Source organism: Montipora capricornis, chromosome 4, assembly GCF_036669925.1.
Source record: "Montipora capricornis isolate CH-2021 chromosome 4, ASM3666992v2, whole genome shotgun sequence".
NCBI classification, from domain to species: Eukaryota; Metazoa; Cnidaria; class Anthozoa; order Scleractinia; family Acroporidae; genus Montipora; species Montipora capricornis.
In genome coordinates, this window is record NC_090886.1 from 34,829,802 (window position 1) to 34,848,957 (window position 19,156).

General features: G+C 38.7%; 1 protein-coding gene across 1 annotated transcript in view; it reads right to left on the minus strand.

Moving 5' to 3' along the window:
• Positions 1-4,162: 4,162 nt before the first annotated feature.
• LOC138046280 (ras-related protein Rab-34-like) overlaps positions 4,163-19,156 on the minus strand; it is a 17,091-nt gene continuing 2,097 nt past the window's right edge. The window contains exons 3-10 of the mRNA XM_068892953.1: positions 17,445-17,510; positions 17,238-17,339; positions 12,647-12,711; positions 12,152-12,203; positions 11,257-11,338; positions 9,216-9,306; positions 6,949-7,074; positions 4,163-5,027 (exon numbers count right to left, since the gene is read on the minus strand). Of these exons, the coding sequence (XP_068749054.1) occupies positions 4,951-5,027; positions 6,949-7,074; positions 9,216-9,306; positions 11,257-11,338; positions 12,152-12,203; positions 12,647-12,711; positions 17,238-17,339; positions 17,445-17,510 (661 nt within the window). The 3' untranslated portion in view covers positions 4,163-4,950. The remainder of the gene's footprint in view (positions 5,028-6,948; positions 7,075-9,215; positions 9,307-11,256; positions 11,339-12,151; positions 12,204-12,646; positions 12,712-17,237; positions 17,340-17,444; positions 17,511-19,156) is intronic.

The following is a 19,156-nucleotide window of genomic DNA, read 5'->3' on the forward strand; positions in this document are numbered from 1 at the left end:
AAAAGTTAAAAAATTAAAATCTTCAAACCAAACGTTTTCGGCTGCTTGCCATCATCAGATCATCAGGGTTAAAATGGGTGACCGTTCGCGCGTACATTTATATCTTATGTAATCCCCAAAGGGAAAAGTTTGGAGACATAAGAAATGACTTGTTTGTTCAAGCTGGGGCGGAATTGTTGGATCATTAGCCCCTCGACGATCCAACGCTTGTGAAAAGTCTGTGAATTACCTAAGATAGAAATGTACGCGCGGACGGTCACCCATTTTAACCCTGATGATGGCAAACAGCCGAAAACGTTTGGTTTGAATATTTTAATTTTTTAACTTTTAGCCTTGTATATAGAATATAAATAATAGCTTTATTAATTAATCCACCATTAAATAAAAAAAAAAGTACGGTGAATTTACGATAATAAAATTAAAACATGAAAAATATAAGAGACAATGCACAATTCAAATACTTAGGGTTTCGCAGAATAAAAAATCACGAGAACATCATCTAATGCGACTTGACCTTAGTAGAAGGGACTTCATGTGTCTATCAGTCCTAGAATGTGGTATCTTAAGTCTTAACGCGATTCATCACTCGAGTAGGGCTCAAGACATTGATATGAGTGAGTAATTAGGATGGTTCTTATCACTTAAAATTCTCCCGAAATCGCAGCTAGAAGCTGCATTTCTGCCGTCTCTAATGGTTAGGAAGGCTACCCTTCATATTGCCAGTAAGTGAAAGGCTGCGATTCTGCACACGCTGCAATCTCAAACGAGGTATTTGGGGATACTACCCCACACCAAAGATGCATACTCTAACACTAAGAGAACACACTTTCAGTTGTGACTAAGGAAGAGGAAACCTTATAGAAAGGCATATCTCAACCCTATTATTTTTGCTCTTGAACTTCAAAACCTGCGGCGCTTCCTGGATTCCATGGGCAGTGTGGAGCTGATACAACAGGACGCTTTGTGGGTGTGATAAATAGCATTTTTTGCTTCATCACTTCTCTCTTTCTTCAAAAACCCACACCTCAAATATACATTCATTTCATTCATCGAGTCCATCACGGGGACGAATAAGACCAACAAATTGACCCGCTAAGAACAATGAAAGGCAACCGGTGGAACAAGAAAGCGGAGGAAATTGAAAAGTTCGGAGAGTGTAACAACTCACAAGGACTGTACTTCGCTCTTAAACTGTGTACGGCCCCAAAACGAACACTGTTTCCCCGGGTAAGAATGCAAATGAAACTCAGCTATTTACCGGCAGACACGAAAGAAATATCAGGCAGATGCAAAGAGCATTTTCACCAACTGCTGAAAGAAAGCAACGTAGACAATAACGCAACTGACCACCTAACTGCATCATTATCTAATGTTGATGATGTTGATGATGATCATGACGACGATGATGATGAAGAGAAAAAGGAGGAGGAAGACGAGGGAGATGAATAGGATACCTTTATCCTTGTCAGGTAGTTGGGCAAAAAATTGCATTTGGCTGATTGAAAGTAAGTGGTGCAAAATATGCCACAAGGCATTTCATGAAAAAAGGCTCCTTTGCATGTTATAATGGACAGGAGTTCAGATTTCTTACAGTCATGTTGCACGGTTGTCTAAGCTACACTCCAATAGATAGTAGAAGTAATATTGGGACAATCTGTCCACACAAAGAATAATTACAAGGCATTATGTGATCCAGCCTCGTTTTCAGGTTAGCGTGGTCACGTGATCCGTTCTATTACTGTTACGTGCCAAATACACTCCTGACCAATTAAAAGTATGAAAATTGTTGTCGAAGATTCGCCACCGCTGACGATGGTTACAAAGCATTTGAAGGCCTAGCCTCGTTTTCATGTTCGAGGGTCACATTTTTAACTCTCCACAAAAGCTGTCGGGGCAAGCCACAAAATTGCCAGCAACATTTGGTATGTTCCTTAGGATCCCATTAACACATACACCTAGATAGGCGGCTTGCCTTCATCACGAAATTCCCACGGCACTTTATTTTCGCGACATATACTCCCTGACTATCAACAGAAATTAAGTTTCGCATTTACCTTGAAGATACGTCAAGCAACAAAGCATTTTGCTGAACTCGCTTTGTAAAGGTAGGATCAATAAGTTGTCACAATAAACAACGCAGAGACGTTTTAATTTTTTTTGTTTTAAAGCGTGGCTTTGTTCAATCAAATATAATTTTCAAAATGCATTTTGAATCATGTCCGGCTTCAAAATTTGTATTTATGGTTGTATTATTCAGACCTCTCAAATCTCACGTTTTTGCTGTGAGACTCACGGTTTTTAGGTCAATCTCACGGTCTCACGATGAGGCACAAAAATCTCACGATAATAAGATTCACAGGCCAATTCTATTTTATAGAGATACACAGTTCTACTTAAGACATATTTTTATCATATTTGATCGACTAGTTGGCAAGACAGGGACCTCGCAACCATATTTAGAAGACAAATGCCTAATAAGCTTATCGTTATCAGTTGGTCGCATCTAAATATGTTTCGTCCACTTTGTCAAAATGGCGGAAAAAAGTGAATATTCATGGGATGAATCTGCGGAAGAAGATATAAACATTGATATACAGAAACGAAAACTTTTTTTCTACCGTTGATAGTTCAAAACCACCACCCTGTCCCGATACGCCGATTGGTAGATTTGAATCGACACGCATATCTCAAATGCCTTTGGTCGAGAATTTTGCACCGATCATGTTCAGAAAGCTTTATTATGGTTTTCAGGATCGCCTTTCTCGGTGAATTTTCGATGACATCGCTAACCGATCGGATGCTGGTGTTTTCAAGGTGAGAATTTCACTGGTTTGGTGGCAGTGCCTTGTCTCCTTGGTTAATTCTAACCGCCGAGGTCAAATATTCATCTAGCAAAATAGCGCTTAAAACCACGGGACGGCGAAAAAAACACATGGCTTAGTTAACATTTTCTTCAAAGGTAATGGGATCATTTGCTTTAAATTCTGCACATTGGTGCCCAGCCCATGAGGGTTTGCTGATGTGCAGCAGTTCTCTTGTAATTGTAGACTGGGTTCTAGTTCAGCTCCACCACCACTAGAAAACGCTATTGGCACGATCTCCCTTTGTCTGTTCGCAATAAATCATCTAATATCTCATTCAATACTAGCTTATGTGATTCTGTTGAGTGTGTCTGTTATGTTTTAGAGCACCAATGAGGCCCCATTAGGGGTTATCGGGATACGGAATATTTGGGAAAAATATTGGAGAGATACTGGATATTTGGGGGAAAAGTTACCCGTAAGCAGGTAATTTAAAGAAGAGATTCCGGGATACCAAGCATCAAACTTGTCATTTTTTAAAACAATAAAATAGATACGTTGGTCAATACAGAAGGCGCAAAAAGTGGTCTTTCCATCAAATATTCACAATATCTACCAATATCGGCCTCTGCAGAGAACGTATTCCAGGAAAACTCTCCCCCTCCCCTCCCTGTCAGCGGCACAATACGTCATCAGACGTAACTGCCATTATAGGGATACAAACTTTTTTGGGATACGGGATACTAAGCCCCCCCCCCCCCATCCCCCCTCTAATGGGGCTCTAATGGGGCCTCATTAATATATTTTTCTTTTTATCAGAAGTAGTGAGCTACATCATATTTCAAAAGGTTACACAGAATATAATTAATATTGTTGAAGTGCCATAATTAGTTCTACTATCCCGTGCCCTTCTCCATTTCTGTTTCGTCTTTTATTCAGCCCTGTCATTCTCACACAACGTATATTGTATGAGGCTAAAACTTTAAAGAGATCTGGGCACTCTTGTGAATCGACAGTCTAGGTCTAAAGTATATCATATTCTCTCCTACAAAGTTGATCCTGTTCTTCAGTCTTTGAAAAAGATGCAACATAAGTTTTGCGTACATAAGCTCTTCACTTACGCGAAAAGACATACGCCTGACGAGACGTTTCAGAGTACCTTGAATAAACATGTAAAGTTGGGAGGTTATAGGGGAAATCTTTCGAGGCTGTTGGCCGATCGTGGAGTGGACGGAGTCGAAGACAGCGACTATCTCAAACAACAAATGAGAAGAAAACCTGTTTGGGACGTTCAAAGTTTGGGTCGAATGATCATGATGACGAAACAGATTGACACCAGAAATACTTAACATGGCATATTATTTTCACTGAGTTTATATATGAAGTGGTGACTGAACCAACTGGAAGGAAGTAGTGCTTAAGCTGATTGTTATTCCGACTCAAGAGTGACATTACTGTTTGAAAATGAATTAATTTACCCCTTCTATTACACAAGTCAGCATTCTCTTCGAATAAAAAAACAGAAAGAAGTTTATTTATTTTTCTCCAGTCCTGTTAATAATACAATGAACATCTAGAATGATAATTGGGTGGCACAAACTGGAGAAAAATAAGTCGTCACGGCAAGAGGCCATTTACGAGTTCATGTCTGCCTCCTCTTCAAAGCGAGTTAGTGGGAAGTTTTTCTTATGAAAATTAGTTTTCCTTCACATGTAAAGTAGAACTAATTACCATCACAAAAACGTCGCACTTAGACTCGCTTTGCAAAGGAGGCATACATAACATCGGAAATGGCCTAATTCGCTTCTTGTTACGCAGCATATATTACACTAAGGTTAGCTTACTAGATACAAGTAACAAAGAAGTCTTCGTTCGTGAAACACGAACTGTAAAATGAGAATTTTTCTGTTGATTAAAAGCACAATATACATGTACCATGTTTATTGAATTGCCTTGAATTTCTTAGGCAAGGGTGCCATACCTAACCCGTGCAATTATGGCGCCTTTACGACCTCATCCTAAGAAATCCTTTAATAGTTGCCCTCTATTCAGAGCTATGTTGGCTATCGGTTTCACTTCAACCATTATTCCGATCATGCTACTCGCGTTCCTTTTATTACAGACCAGCTGTGTAGTTTTCTGCGCATGTCTAAAGGCCACGCCCACCAGAACAGCATTTCGACTTTCGCAATTTTTCCTCTTCTTCCTTCGTTTTCCTCTCGACTCCTACAATTAAGGATAAAATTTGCCGTGAGAGGCGGAGGTGCTAGGGATAAAATCGCTTAGGTCTTTGACAAGCACGTCCTTCGTTTAGCATGGTTTTATTTTGAACTTGTTTTCTACATCTGTGTTTTTCACTTGACAAATACGCTTTGTTTCGTGTATGTACATAATCGCATAGTCCCAGGAACAATTAAGGATTAATTTCACGCGTCTCGTCAAAATTGCGCGAGTCGCGAAGCGACAAGGGCAATTTGGAAAACTTTGAAAAGCCAAGTGAAAGCATTGATCGTAAACGATCCATGGTGAAATTAATCGTTAATTGCACGAGAGCACATTGCGATTAAATTTTTATCACATAAAGGGAAAAATTATTGAGGGAAGCCTGCTCAATGCCGCAACAAATGATAATCAACTTAACACGCCTTTATTCCATTAGAGTTTAATTCAATAAATCGTTGCTGGCATAAGAAATAGCGTTTAAAATGTAATTCATATGCGGACAAAAAAAAGGAGTTAAATAAGAGTCAGAATCTGGAAGAAGATTCTCTTGTAACTTCGCTTGCTCTGGATAAGCAACTGTTAACCTATCGGGATCAAGTATTGATGTGCTCTTGATTACCAAAAGTGCCCTAGTGATTAAGAAAAAAATTCCCTCCGTCTCAGCCAATCATCATTCAGTAATTTTGCCACGTATGTGATATTACAGGTTTTGAGTGCAATTTGGAATAAATGAGTAAATTAAAATAAAATAAATAAATTTGCTCAAAGACGCACAAATTGCACGAGACCGGCCGACTAGGGCGAGTGCAATTTGTAGTCTTTCATAAAATTTACGAACAACAGGAATTCCGGGGCCTCAGCAACCCAGCGGAGTACAATTCGGGCAAAAAGAGATGAAAAGGAGTTGGGCCTTCTCGAAACGAAGGCCACCGAAGCCCCAGTGAAGCAACGAACGTTTTTTCTTTCAGATATGGACGAGGAAGTTAATAGAAGTCTCAACAGTTTTCTCCAGGATTGCCCCAGCACACTTTTTTCCCAACAAACCTCATCAGTTCGCGTGCACTTCACGTTTAAATTTTCCGCAAGAGCTTTTATGTTAAAGGGGCTAGTTCACGCTATTTTTGGTAATTTTGTTCAATTTTGTCAATTATGAGCTCTTAAAGTCAAATTGGCAAAGCAAGAGTCTTTCATTTGCAAAATCACGGCCACATAACAACTGAGAATGATTTTCAAGCTGTGTAAATGACATTTTGATATAGACTGATAAATATTTGAAAAAAGGTGGGCCGACGTTTTTCAAATTTAACCAAATTCAATCCCTTTCAATCTTCTCCAGTTTTGTCCATCCATGTCCCTTCTTGGCTTCCCTGTGTTTTGTTAGAGTTCTTCTATAGTTTTGAACAGTTATTTTGATATTTTAGTTAATTCTATGACCATTTGATCAGTGCTGAAATTGCCTAAAATAGCGTGACCTAGCCCCTTTAAAGGTGAATGTAGTCCTTTTACTTGGCCCACTTAAAACGATGGTTGTTAAGTTGAAAGAGGGCAAACAAATTGCCACAGCACTATAAAAAGCAACAATCTTAGGCAAAATAAAATGAAAAATTAATACCCCTCTCTCCCCAAATCAATGATGAGTCCGCGCGCAATGTGAAGCCCGCATTTTTTCCTCTTTGAAATTGGGGGAGTGGGGGGGAGGGGAGGGGGACGGGTGGTCTTCATTTTCCAATCGATATGTCCAAGATTGTAGCGATCCTTATGGACTACATTTTCAGGCAGTTTATGTCCTGTAAATACATCTTTATCACTTGGCGGCCATTTTGGAGTCCTTGTTGAATAAAGGTTAGACGTGCAGAATCTTTTGTTTGGACATTGAGTGATATAGGTGGAAAGTACGATCATTGTAGTATAGTTGTGTACTTACTTAAAACACCTCCTGTTCCTATTTGCGGTGAGCTAAGTCTTGCTCCTCGGGACTCGAGTTCACGCAAGATAGCTTGCTCAAACGTTATCGCTGCCACACGACGGAAAAATTCTTTGACATTCTCACCTACGAGTAAGGTAACATAAAGAGGTTTTAGCGCCGTAACCCAAAAGCGAAGAAATCACTTTGCCGAATATAAACACGAGTAGGCAATTATGGGAACTAATAAATTAATTATGTTAGGGAAAATGCATGGGAATAATTCCCATGGCAGCGAAAACAAATGCAGCCGCCGCTAGGCACGGGAAATCGCCCGCGAGCTTTCTCTTACCGCTGATTGGCCGAAACTAAGGCGGTAACATTTTTGGCCAACTAGTGACCGTGGTGATAGGGAGTTCCAGCACGTGACGCTATTTAGGCCACGTACGGAAACAGGAACTTAACATTTCGCACGCCAGGCCAGTAGTAGACTTTTAAACGAATCTTCCCTCATATTGTGAAAAGACAAGTTAAAAGGGAAAACAATTCACTTCCCGTTGCCGTCCGTAGCTCGAAAACGTCGCGAGCTTAAGCTCCATGATATAAAACCACAGCGTCGCGAAAATTGATTTGGACTTTCATTGAAATGGAGAGCTTTAAATTACACGACGAGAGCGACTACGAGTACGAGATTTTCTCATAGAGCAACAGTGAGCGTGCACAAACCAGCGTCATTTTGGCGGGAAAAAACGTGATACCGTCGTCATTTTAGAACAAGGTTTGGCAAAAATATCGTCGTGTCAAAACAAGTCACCAACACAGAAGCAGTTTGGCCATTTTTCGATCAGGAAAACGCTCAGTTACTGGCGATGAGAATAATCGAGCAACCTATGCTGGATAAAATGAATCATGCAAGTTATAAATTACCTAAGTATTTTCGCTAAAAACGGGCAGTCGAATCTCGTACTCGTTCTCGTCTTCGTCTTAGAACCTAATGGTCCCAATTGACTTGGAAAAACCTGAGGAAACCTGAATATCCAATAGAATAGTCATCACAATAAAATGAATCATTACAGAAATTGAGGAAATCCTGACGCCCAGCATAAATTTTGAGTCCAGACTCAGATTAATTAAGGTTATCGTATACCTTCAGATCGGCAATTTTCTTCAAGTTAAAGTAATGATCGAAATGGGATCTCTTAATGTAAAAAAGAAATTATTAAAAAAGATTAAATATTGGCAGAGAAATGGCGGTTTTACGTTTTGGCCGGAAGTAAAAATTACCCGTCTGATTGACAGTTTTAGCGCTGTTTTCTCAAATCAATTTTTTTACTCGAAGCGGACACTTTAAAGAGCTAAAACACACAGGGAATTTGTCCGATTGCCCCCAAATTTTGACAGTGGCTAGGTTAACATATAAACAACAAAAACGTGTCTGCGAAAAATATTTTTTCTCTGAGAGCGATTTTGGTACGAACACTTCACATTTTTTAAATACTATTTCGAAAACCTTCTATAACTTGTCACTGTAACTGAGTATGGCAAAACGCAGACACATTTTTCTAGCGCTTTGGGTCGGGAAACAGAGGAACAAAATATAAAAATAGCGAAAAGCAAAATTTGCTTTGACTTGTAGCTTTGAAAAGGTGATTCGGACGCTCACATTTAGAGATCGTGAAAACTTCGATAATTCATTTAATTTCAAAATTCTTGATATGGTTTGATAGCCAGCTCTATAAGCTTAAAATTTGATATAGGGGTTTAGGTATCTACAGTTTAAACCGGACGCAATGCATCGCTCGGACGCGAGACACCCCTGAAGGTATACGGTAACCTTAAAATACACAATTCGTACTCCGGCTGGAGGAGTAAAAGTGAGGATAAAGTGCTGACTTACATCCGCAAATAGTTAGACTTTACAGTCTTCTCGGATAAAGACTATATACCGTAGGCCCCTTCTCACAACAGTATCCTTGTTCATAAACACTGAGAGCTCGTTAAAGGTCAGGGCACCGAGTTGCCGGAGCTATCGCGTGGTCTCAATTCTCCAACAAAAAATGGCCGGCTTGTTGCAATGACATCTCACAAAGGCTTATGGTGTACGAGGTCACGTATGAAGAAACAGCCATAAGTGAAATGGGACGTTGCTGAGTGCTGGAGCACGTAGATGTAGCTGCAGACAAGGTATGTGTTCTTTGATTAAATAAAGCGTTTGCGGGTGGCTCTCTCGATTGTCCCAAGAAAATTTTGCCCAGAATTGTACGAACGAGTTGAAAACTCTAGACTACCTGATTTAGAAGAAACGCTCCAATATTCAGCATTGATTTCTTCTGCCAGTTGTAAAGCATGTGTTTCCATCTGAGAAACTTCACTTGCTTTCTGTTTGAAAAATAATTCAATTTCCTACATGGGTACAATTCCCTTTTAACGGTTAAAGGAAGTTGGTGGGATTCAGGAAGGGGTCACTATGGGGGAGGGGGATGGGGAAATGACGTTTCAAAATAAACATATGCACTCAATCATGAATGGCCAGAGTATACAGTACAATACGCCAAGTCGGTGTTTGCTCGGCTAAATGATTCATGCACAGCAAACCATTGTGTTTGCTCCGACTATTGTGACGTGTTCACTGCGCACCGGTCACGCGGGTGGCTCAGTTGGTTCAGAGCACCGGGTTACCATGCGGGAGGTCGTGAGTTCGAGTCCGGCTGGTCCAAAAATTAGAGTCTTAAAATAACTAAGGAGAAAATGCTGCCTTTGTAATGACATCTGCAAATGGTTGGACTTTCAAGTCTTCTTGGATGAGAACGATAAACTGTAGGCGTCGTCTCATAACCCTTCAATGTTCATAAACCTGTGGGACGTAAAAGAACCCACACACTATTCGCAAAAGGTAGGGGATGGAGTTCCCGGTGTTGTGGTCTGTCTTTCCGTAGTGTATCATGGTCGGGAGGGTAAATGCTCGGTGATATTAGCTACATCAAGCTACTCTAAAATGCGAGGGTAAATATGATAATGAGGATCAAAGCTTTATCAGTTTAGTGTCAAGTCAAATTTGGGCTTGATTACTTTCAACTTGAAGTGGCGGTTGTCAAAAAAGAGGGAGAGAGAGATGGCAGAGAAATAAAGCAAAAGACAGACAAGACAGAAAGAGCGTCAAGGATACGACTGGGTGAATATTCAATCTAGCATTATAAGTACAGGTGAAAGAGAATAAATGCCAGGATGACGGCCATTGCCAGACAATGGCTCCCCCTAACACTTGAAACAAAAGGATGTGCGCAAGTGAAAGGTTCACTCCAAGTAATGCATGCTCGTCCGCAGAGTCCGCTTTTCTTTTGGTCTGCACCAAGAACACGAAGCGACTCTGGCCACAGCCAAAAATACGCACAATCGCGGTAATGATATAATGTTGTCACTATTGAAGATCATTTTAACGTAAATTCGCCATTACCCCTTCCCCCCCCTCTAGATCTAAAGCAAGTTTGAAGAGGGGCTTATTTGAGAGGGGGGGGGGGGGCGCTTATTTAATTTAGCGAAACACATTACCGGTAGCAAATAAAAGAGACAGAGAAAGAAACAGACTAGAGTTACGGTTCCCTAGTTCGTTTTTTGGGCCAGGGTAACGACTGACCTGACTATCTAATATGGAGATTTGAGTGATATTATACACATTGCACAAGTTATTTGCAACATTTTATTCACTTGCGGCAGCCAAATCCGAACTCTTCCAGCACGTGAAAAAACCATACCGGATCAGTCCACATGAAGTGTTTTAACTTACTGTCATGATTAATTGATACATTCTGTCACTAATTGATTTGGTTATGAAGAAAAAGGGGAGAGGCTTGGGGGAGGGGGGCAGGAGGGGCCCTTAAAGAATAAGGGGGGGGGGGAAGTAGTGGGTGGCTTACAAGAGAGGGGGCTTAATAACTTTCTTCCTCTAAAAAGGAGGGGAGGGCTGAATAGAGGATTTACCGGCGGTAGTTTCAAATTTCTGAAAATGCGTAGAAAATTAAAGCCAAAGGTCCACGTTTCGCAGACTTTCTGCTTTTGCTGTGGCCTGTGTTCGTGTTCTTGGCGCTGACCAAGAGAAAAGTGGACTCTGGGCATGAGAATGCAAGCAATGATGATGATAGCATGAAGATGACAACAACGCAATTAAGAGACACTGATGGTGAAGTCAATTCTGCATAAATTTTGTCGAATGCAAATGACTTGAATGATATCATTCGCTGATGTCACGAAGAGGAAGACACTGAATCACTTATATGACACCCTCAAGATGTAAAACCAAAACTATAGCAAGTGAAGAGTATGGCTACTTACACAAAGATCTTTTTTGGAACCCACAAGGAAAATCTCTGGATATGTAGCTGTGTTTTGCTCTAAAGCCTCTTCTAACCATTGCCTGGGACAAGATAGATGAAAAAAATAATATGCATGCTCTTGTTACTTGACGAGAAAAATACATATCCATTCTGCTAGGAAAACACAGTCTGGTTGAAAAAACGTTTGCCACTTTGAACAGCCTTGAGCAACAGACTCACCAAAAGTACTTAGACTATCACTAAACTCTTATTATGTATAACTCAGCATTTTTATCTCAAGCCAATTCAAGCTCAGACCAAGTGTACTACACCAACACACAAAAATATTAGTAGTACTACCAATTATCCTTCTGCTTATCACAATGTGTTTCAGGGCCTCGCTATTATGAAGCAGGATCACTGCTAAATGAAAATAGACACAATCATCAAAACCTATAGCAGTGAATTTAGTTTGAGTCCAGAAGAAATACCCACATGTTGACAGCCCATTACAAACTAGAAGGCAATTTTAATTCATCTTGGCTGAAAATTCCCACCAAATTTGATGCAGTAAGCAACATATATTTGCAGTTTAAAATGCAAGTAATTTCACAACTAATAGCCAAAATTTGAAAACAAATATTGGGGGGGGAAGAGGTGCCCTCAGCATTGGTACAGAAAGGCCCTATGGGCCTTCATTTGATGCTATCTACTTGCTTTTCAAGTATTTCCCTCATGACTGGAACTTTATCCACTCCGACTTAATTAAACCAGGATAAGCATTAACCATGCTTCATAACAACTTGGCCAACTATGGCCAAGCAGTATGAGGCTTGATTGTGTCTCTGTGTGTGTGTGAACTTTGTTGTATCTTGTTTGCTAACTCATTGATTTTTACAAGATGAACACTTTACTTTGTATGTTGTAGTGACTTGATATTGGTCAGCTCGAACACTAAAATGATCACTAGAAGAAAATAAAACAACATTAATGGAGTCATCTACAGAGTGTAATGCAAAACATACATACAATGCAAGAACATAACAACGCATGAGTCATTGATCTGTAAGTGTTGATACGCAATGATCTGATTAATCAGATTAGTTTGGAGGCGTATTACTGGCCGGGACAAGTAGTTTGGTTTTGTTCTTTGATCAAATTTTCAAACGAAGAGTAAAAGAAATTAAGCAATGACTGCTGTTGATTTTTGCATCAGAGAAAGTTTCATAACAAATAATATTCTCTATACAGTATTTAAAAAAATATCCACTTTCCCTAGAAAAGGAAAATTCGTTTTAGGTTTTGAACGCAACAAAGGAAGATCTCACTTGGATCTGTGAATGGTGGTATAAGGTTGTAAGGGCTCAAGTACTTAATATCCAGAAAATTGAGATTTAATGTTCACATACCATGGGCTCCCCTGTAATATGATGCTGCCATACATTTAAACCTCTCTTGTCCAGCCGTATCCCAACTGTGCAAATTGCAAAGATGTAAGTTTACATTACTGGCAATATAAAATTGTATTTTCCTGGCTTGGGAAAAATTGGAGCAATTTCATTCACATGATCAGCCATTTGAACTACATGTAATATCACCCTAGTTATAAATGAGGTCCAGTCCAACCTAATTTGTCTTTGATAAACAGAGGCAATGAAGGCACCAGACCTCAAGGTCATTCAAAAAACAATCTCAAGAAGTACATGCTCATATATCCCCAAAACTTCAGTCCTTTAAGAATGTTTTTTTTTTTTTTTGCTACCCTTCTCCTTAATTGCTTCCAAAGTGAGTGTTGAACGCACTTCAATAATCCAAGATTACATAGCTCTTTAATATTAACCAAGCAGGAGGTCTGTATGGGAGAATCTTGACCAAGGTCATTCATCCACAATCCACACCAAACATAGCAGTGCATTAGACCAAGAGTCAAATCCAATTGACTCGAACAAGATCAGACCTGGGCATGCATTACCTTTCACAAGGAAAATCAGTCAGATACATTTGTAACGTAACTGCCAGAGTATGGTAATTCGCCATGCTGGGAAAGCAACTGGGAAATGCAAACATTGGTATAATCTAGATTATTGAAAACTGGATCATTGGATAATGCAATTCGAGAGTTTTGATTGGCTAAGCCATTATGGGTTATGAGCCATTATACCATGATCTACAAACACGGCAAGCATATGCATGATTTTTTGGGCCTTTTTATTTTTAATGTGGTCTAGTTTTCTATATTTGGGGGCGTTTTTAATAAAACAATAATTATTCCACTTGCGCTTGTTGGATATGAGAAACAAACAGCCTTTCTTCGAGAAAATTACCTGGAAAGATATACCCTGATAGGCCACCAAAAGAAGCAAATGCCAAAGGCAAAATTTGACACCTTAAGAAATGTGTCTATGGGATAAATGATGCATGTCAGCACTGGTATAAAAAAATTCAGAGGAGTCATGACTGGAGCTGGAGGAAGATTGTCAAGAGTTGACCTGACCATGTTCTCATTGTATGATGACAATGGAGAGCTGATTGGAGTGCTGGCTGCTCATGTTGACGATTTTATCTAGGGGGGGACGCAAAGGTCCAGACAGACTGCGATCGAACATGCAAGACAATGCTTCAATGTGGAAAGAGAGAGCCAAAATGACTTCAAGTATTTGGGCCTGGAACTGTGTCATAGAGATGAAGGAATTCTTGTCCACCAGGAAAGTTTTGCTTTGGCAAGTCTGAAGCCTATCAAACTGAGTAAGGCAAGGTCTCTTGAAAAGTATTCTGCAACCACTGATGAAGAAAGGCAAGAAATACACTCTATTAAAAGTCGGATAGCTTCTATGGATTGCAAGAACCAGACTGGACATTATTATCTTCGATACATTCTGGTTTCAAAGGTAAAGTCAGCTAATGTGAAAGACTTGTTGGATGCTAACAAAGTGATAAAACGGGTGAAATGAGAGAGTGTGAAACTGAAATTATTAAACCTACTATTTACTATACAGTGATGCATCTCTTGGAACTACAGTGGATAATGGGTCCCAAGGAGGACAGATTGTGTTCCTGGTAGGAGAAGATGAAAGGTGCATCCCCATGTGTAGGAAATCCAAGAGAATTAGGAGAGTTGTGAGAAGTACCATGGCAGCTGACACCTTGTTCTGTGAGTTGGCTTATGGTGTGGCAGATGCCCCAGTTGCTGCCTACATGTATAAAGTGTATAACAGATTGCAAGTCTCTTTTGGATGCCATAAAGTCCAACAAATTGGTCAGCGAGAAAAGGTTATGTTTGGAGCTGTCAGCCATCAAGGAAAATTTGGGCAAAGGATATGTCACTGATGTTAACGGGTTGAGGCTAGTGAACAGCTTGCCGATTGCCTAACAAAGCATGGATCCTCTCAAATCAAAGTGTTAATAAAAGCATCTTTGAGAGTGGCAAGCTAGCATGAAGTAGACATTGAAAAGAACAATGCACTCCAAAGGAAAACTGTTGAGTAATTTATTCACAAGCTTTTGTTACAAGTCTTTCACTCTTGCTAATTTTTTTAAAAAACTTAACAAGTACATGAGTTATGATTGGGTACCCTGTGAGAATTTACAGGGAATCGTGGAATTGTCTGTTCAAGGCTGAACGTTTTTCATGGTGTGTTGGTGACATGTGAGCGAGTTGAGTTTTTCATGGAGAAGAGAGGGTTACCAACATCCTTGCCTCGCTTCTGAAAGGATGCGGAAAAAAATGAAAGATTATAAATGCGTATATTTTTGGGCATACATGTATGCGTAAACATGCGTTGATTATGCTGAAATTACACCGGATTATGCAGAAATTCAAACAATTTATACAATTAGGCCTGTCCAGTGTATTTACATACTTATGGTAAATCAGGGCTCGAAATTGCGACCAATATTAACCACATTACTTTTGCAATTAAATTTTTTCCCTTTGTGATTAAGATACCGGGAGAAGTCACTAATTTGCAACCAGCTGTCACTGTTAAAATAAAAGGGTTACTGATTTGGCATTTTGCCGAAACTTTTGCTGATATCAATATAAAAGTGATTAAAAATTTTTTTTCTCATCATGAATTTTGTTTCAGTTTGGAAATATGGAGCAAAATTGTAATGTGGTGGAACCAAGATCAATTCCCTTGATCAGTCACCACTTTCAGTGGTTTTGTACACATGTGTACATATTGCGGGCTCCTCTTTTGCTTTGTACAACATCACCACAATGATTGTCCTCACTTTTACAAATGATGCAATTTAATTTTCGACTATAACTTGCGCCTAAATTTTCATATATTGTTGTACCTTTTTTCAAAAATTTCGAGCCTAGGGTATGTTATGAAAACAGTTTAACTAGAGTCCAGGCTCACTGCCAAAAAATGCACGGAAACGGCTTATGAACGTTCACCTTTTGAATGGAATGGCATGTTTTCTTCAATGTAAAGGAAACTAAGCATTTCAAAATCGTCAATCTATTTAACTTTTATGTTTGTGAGCACCGTAAGCGGCTGCGATAAAATTAAGAAATGACAAAAGTATTTTGTTTCTCACCGTGAATTTTCTTTCAATATGAAAATAGCGTACATAATTGCAGCGTAATTTATCTGCGATGGCACATGCACAACTCCATTTCTTCCATATCATTCATCAGTTTCAGCGGTTTCTATTTACACATAAGGAGCACCGGGCCGGCTAATAATTTTATTGTTTCATTAAATTTCTTAAACTCCAAAAGTCTGGAAGTGCGAAATACGACCAAAAACAGCAAGAAAATCACAGCAAAATTGAAAAAACTTGATGAAGATGAGATGTTGTGTAATACCTGGTGGTTGACCGGCCTGAGACAGAGACAGACGCAGGCCGATCACAAATTAATTTAAAACATTTGTTTCCTTTTCGTGTACTTCTAAATGTCTTTTTTTTTTTGCTTTATTCAGAGAGAAATTTCACTTTCCAGCGAAAATAATTTTAACTTAGTTAGCAACGCTTAGCACAATCATTTGCTATATAAGGTCAAAATATGATATATGAGCTGATAACCGAGATTGAGCAAACCAATCAGAGCACGAGAAATGCATTAATTGAGGTTGAGAATTTAATAATAAAATTTATTATTATTATTATTATTATTATAACCGTAAACACCGGCGTATAAGCCGCACTCGCAGATACATGTAAGCCGCACCCCGAGTTTAGCAACTTGGATTTTAGAAAAAAAGAATTTGAAAGAAATTAAAATAAATCAAAATTGAAGTCTTGACAAAGATGTCTTACATGTAAATGCGCTGTTTCTTCAAGTTCTTGCATGTGTCAACCCGCGTATTAACTCACTAACATTTAAAACAGAGAATACTAAAACCAGTAAAACTCTTACCTATAATTTTGACTCTCTAATAGTATGAAAATCCGACTAGGACATAAATTTAATCTTTCTCTGGCATTTTTAATCCAGTATTTTTCATTCCTGTCCATTTCTGATTAGAATTTACATGTAACAACACCTGACGAACGTTTCGGTTCGTTTTAGCTTAGTAACCAGGCATTCTCGCTCGTGGTTGATTGATTTCTGTCGAAGAGAGCGGCATGGTACAATGGAGATTCCCTGCCGAGTAAAGTTCACCTGCTCAAGAAAGGCAATGTTAAACCGGTTAAAAGATCTTTTAACGAAGAAGGTTTAATCATTGTGTAAGCTCAAACAAAAACGGCTCTTTTAGGAGCCACCAAACTCGCAAAAGCAATGATCAATGCGTAATGTGGCGTTGTTTTATGAAATTCTTATTAAATTGCTGCACAGGTCTATACAGACTTAAGAATTTTCACGAAACTTGTTATATATTATGCAAATTTACGGCATGGTGTCTAGATGTTCTCGCAGATAAGCTGCATCCCCTATTTGATCCGAAAATTTTGAGCAAAAAGGTGCGGCTTATACTCCAGTGTTTACGGTATTATTATTATTATTATTATTATTATTATTATTATTATTATTATTAATGTTATACTAACATCTGCATATTGAACTCCTGGTCAAGAATCATGAATCTTTCAACTTCAAAGTCGACACCGATGGTTGCTTTGTAGTCTCTGTCAAACAAATTACGACAGTACCTGAAAAATCAAAATTACTAAGAATTAAGACTTCACTATTGCCTTGTGCACTATTAATAATATAAATAAGTGTCATGAAAAATAAAACAAATTGATCACACGCACCTATTGACAAGACATGTTTTCCCCACACCACTGTCACCAACAACTATTGTCTTGGCAACCTTTAGCCTAAATAACAATAAAATCATCAATGACTGAAGAACGACAATAAATATAGTTACAGACTAAGGGTAACTGTTTTGGAGCACTCCGGACCACTCGCTCCGGAGTCAAGCACACTATAACCATGAGACCACCGCGCCTACCACTGAATTTCTTGTACAAAAGCAAAAAATGCAGGTGCTGCATGTTAACCCATTGACTCGTGGGAGTGGCACTCGTCATCTGGGGTCATCCTGCTGTACTTGACGAGTCAATGGCTTAAGATAAACCAGGAGTGCAGCACAATCTCAGCTCTCCCTCAAAACAGGTATTTAAGTTGAAAACTTTTCCATTGTACTGAAAAATCTAAAATTCAATAATAATAAATTAATTTTTATTAATTTATTTAATTTATTTTATTTTATTATTTAGTTATTATTTAATTACTTAATTATTTATTATTAATTTATTATTTTATTTTATTTAATTAATTAATTTTTATTAATTACGCTAGTTACTAGTGGCCAAGCTTATGGTCACAAGACATGCAATTCACAACAGTAAAATATCCCTTTTTTTAGAACAGCCACCGGTCAGCGGTCATTCCAGTACAGAGCTGTTAGCTTATAGAATAGCTTACTTAGATAAAGATCTTAAAAATTATAAGTAAAAATCATGAAGTTTTTAAATGTAAACTTAAGCAAATGTTATTAGACATTTAGATATTAGATTTCTGATCATTAATTTTCTCCCTTTTATATATCGATTATATATAGTAACATACAATAGTATTTTATTTCATCTTTGGTTTTTAATATGATGTATTGATCACCAAAAAGCCCCTCGCGGAAGTGTTCAATAAAGTACTTTCATTCATTTCATTCATTCATTCAATACAAGGGCTCACTAAGAAATGGGTACACAGCTAGTTAGTAGCTAAGAATATCTCCATTTCCCCATTTACCTCTTAATCTGTTCTAGTTTGCCCAGCCAGAAGAGTCTCCTTTGATCTTCCTACAAAAATCGGGAAGAGGAAGAAAGACTCTGCATCCAGCCGCCTTGACATTCCGTATTGAGAATGTGTTAAAAATTAAAAGCTCCTTGGGTGTCAGTCACATGTGACCTGAGTAACGGCAAAACCACAAAAGGAAAACAGTCGGGATATTTTTTAACAACTCTGCCAAACACACGGCAACAAAGGACTCATTTCCTTGGTCTCAAGATACTGTAGTTCACACTTTTACATTTCCATTTTTTTCATTTTCTACTTTTAAGATTTATGGGTTTCTGGAATACTAGTTTCTGTAACCGACAAACGGAGGAAATACTCATGGAATTTAGACAGTCGTAAATTTAAAAAAATATTGATGACACGTGGTGATTAATCATGAGCAAAAATTAAAACAACAGGTTTAACAAGTTGAAACTGGACTGACCCATCCACTTGTTTTGAATGAGCAGAAAATCAAAGAAATTGGAGGCAGCTGGAGAGTCTTCCTTCCTCTTCCCAATTTTTCTGGGAAGATTGAAGGAGACTCTGCACGTAGGGTAGTTCTAGTTTAGAACTTGCAATAAATCAACTCACAAAATTGTAACTTAACCCTTTGATGTCCAAAGCGGCCGAAACCGGCCAGACTTAGTATTTTACTGTCTAACGCCAGACGATTTTACTC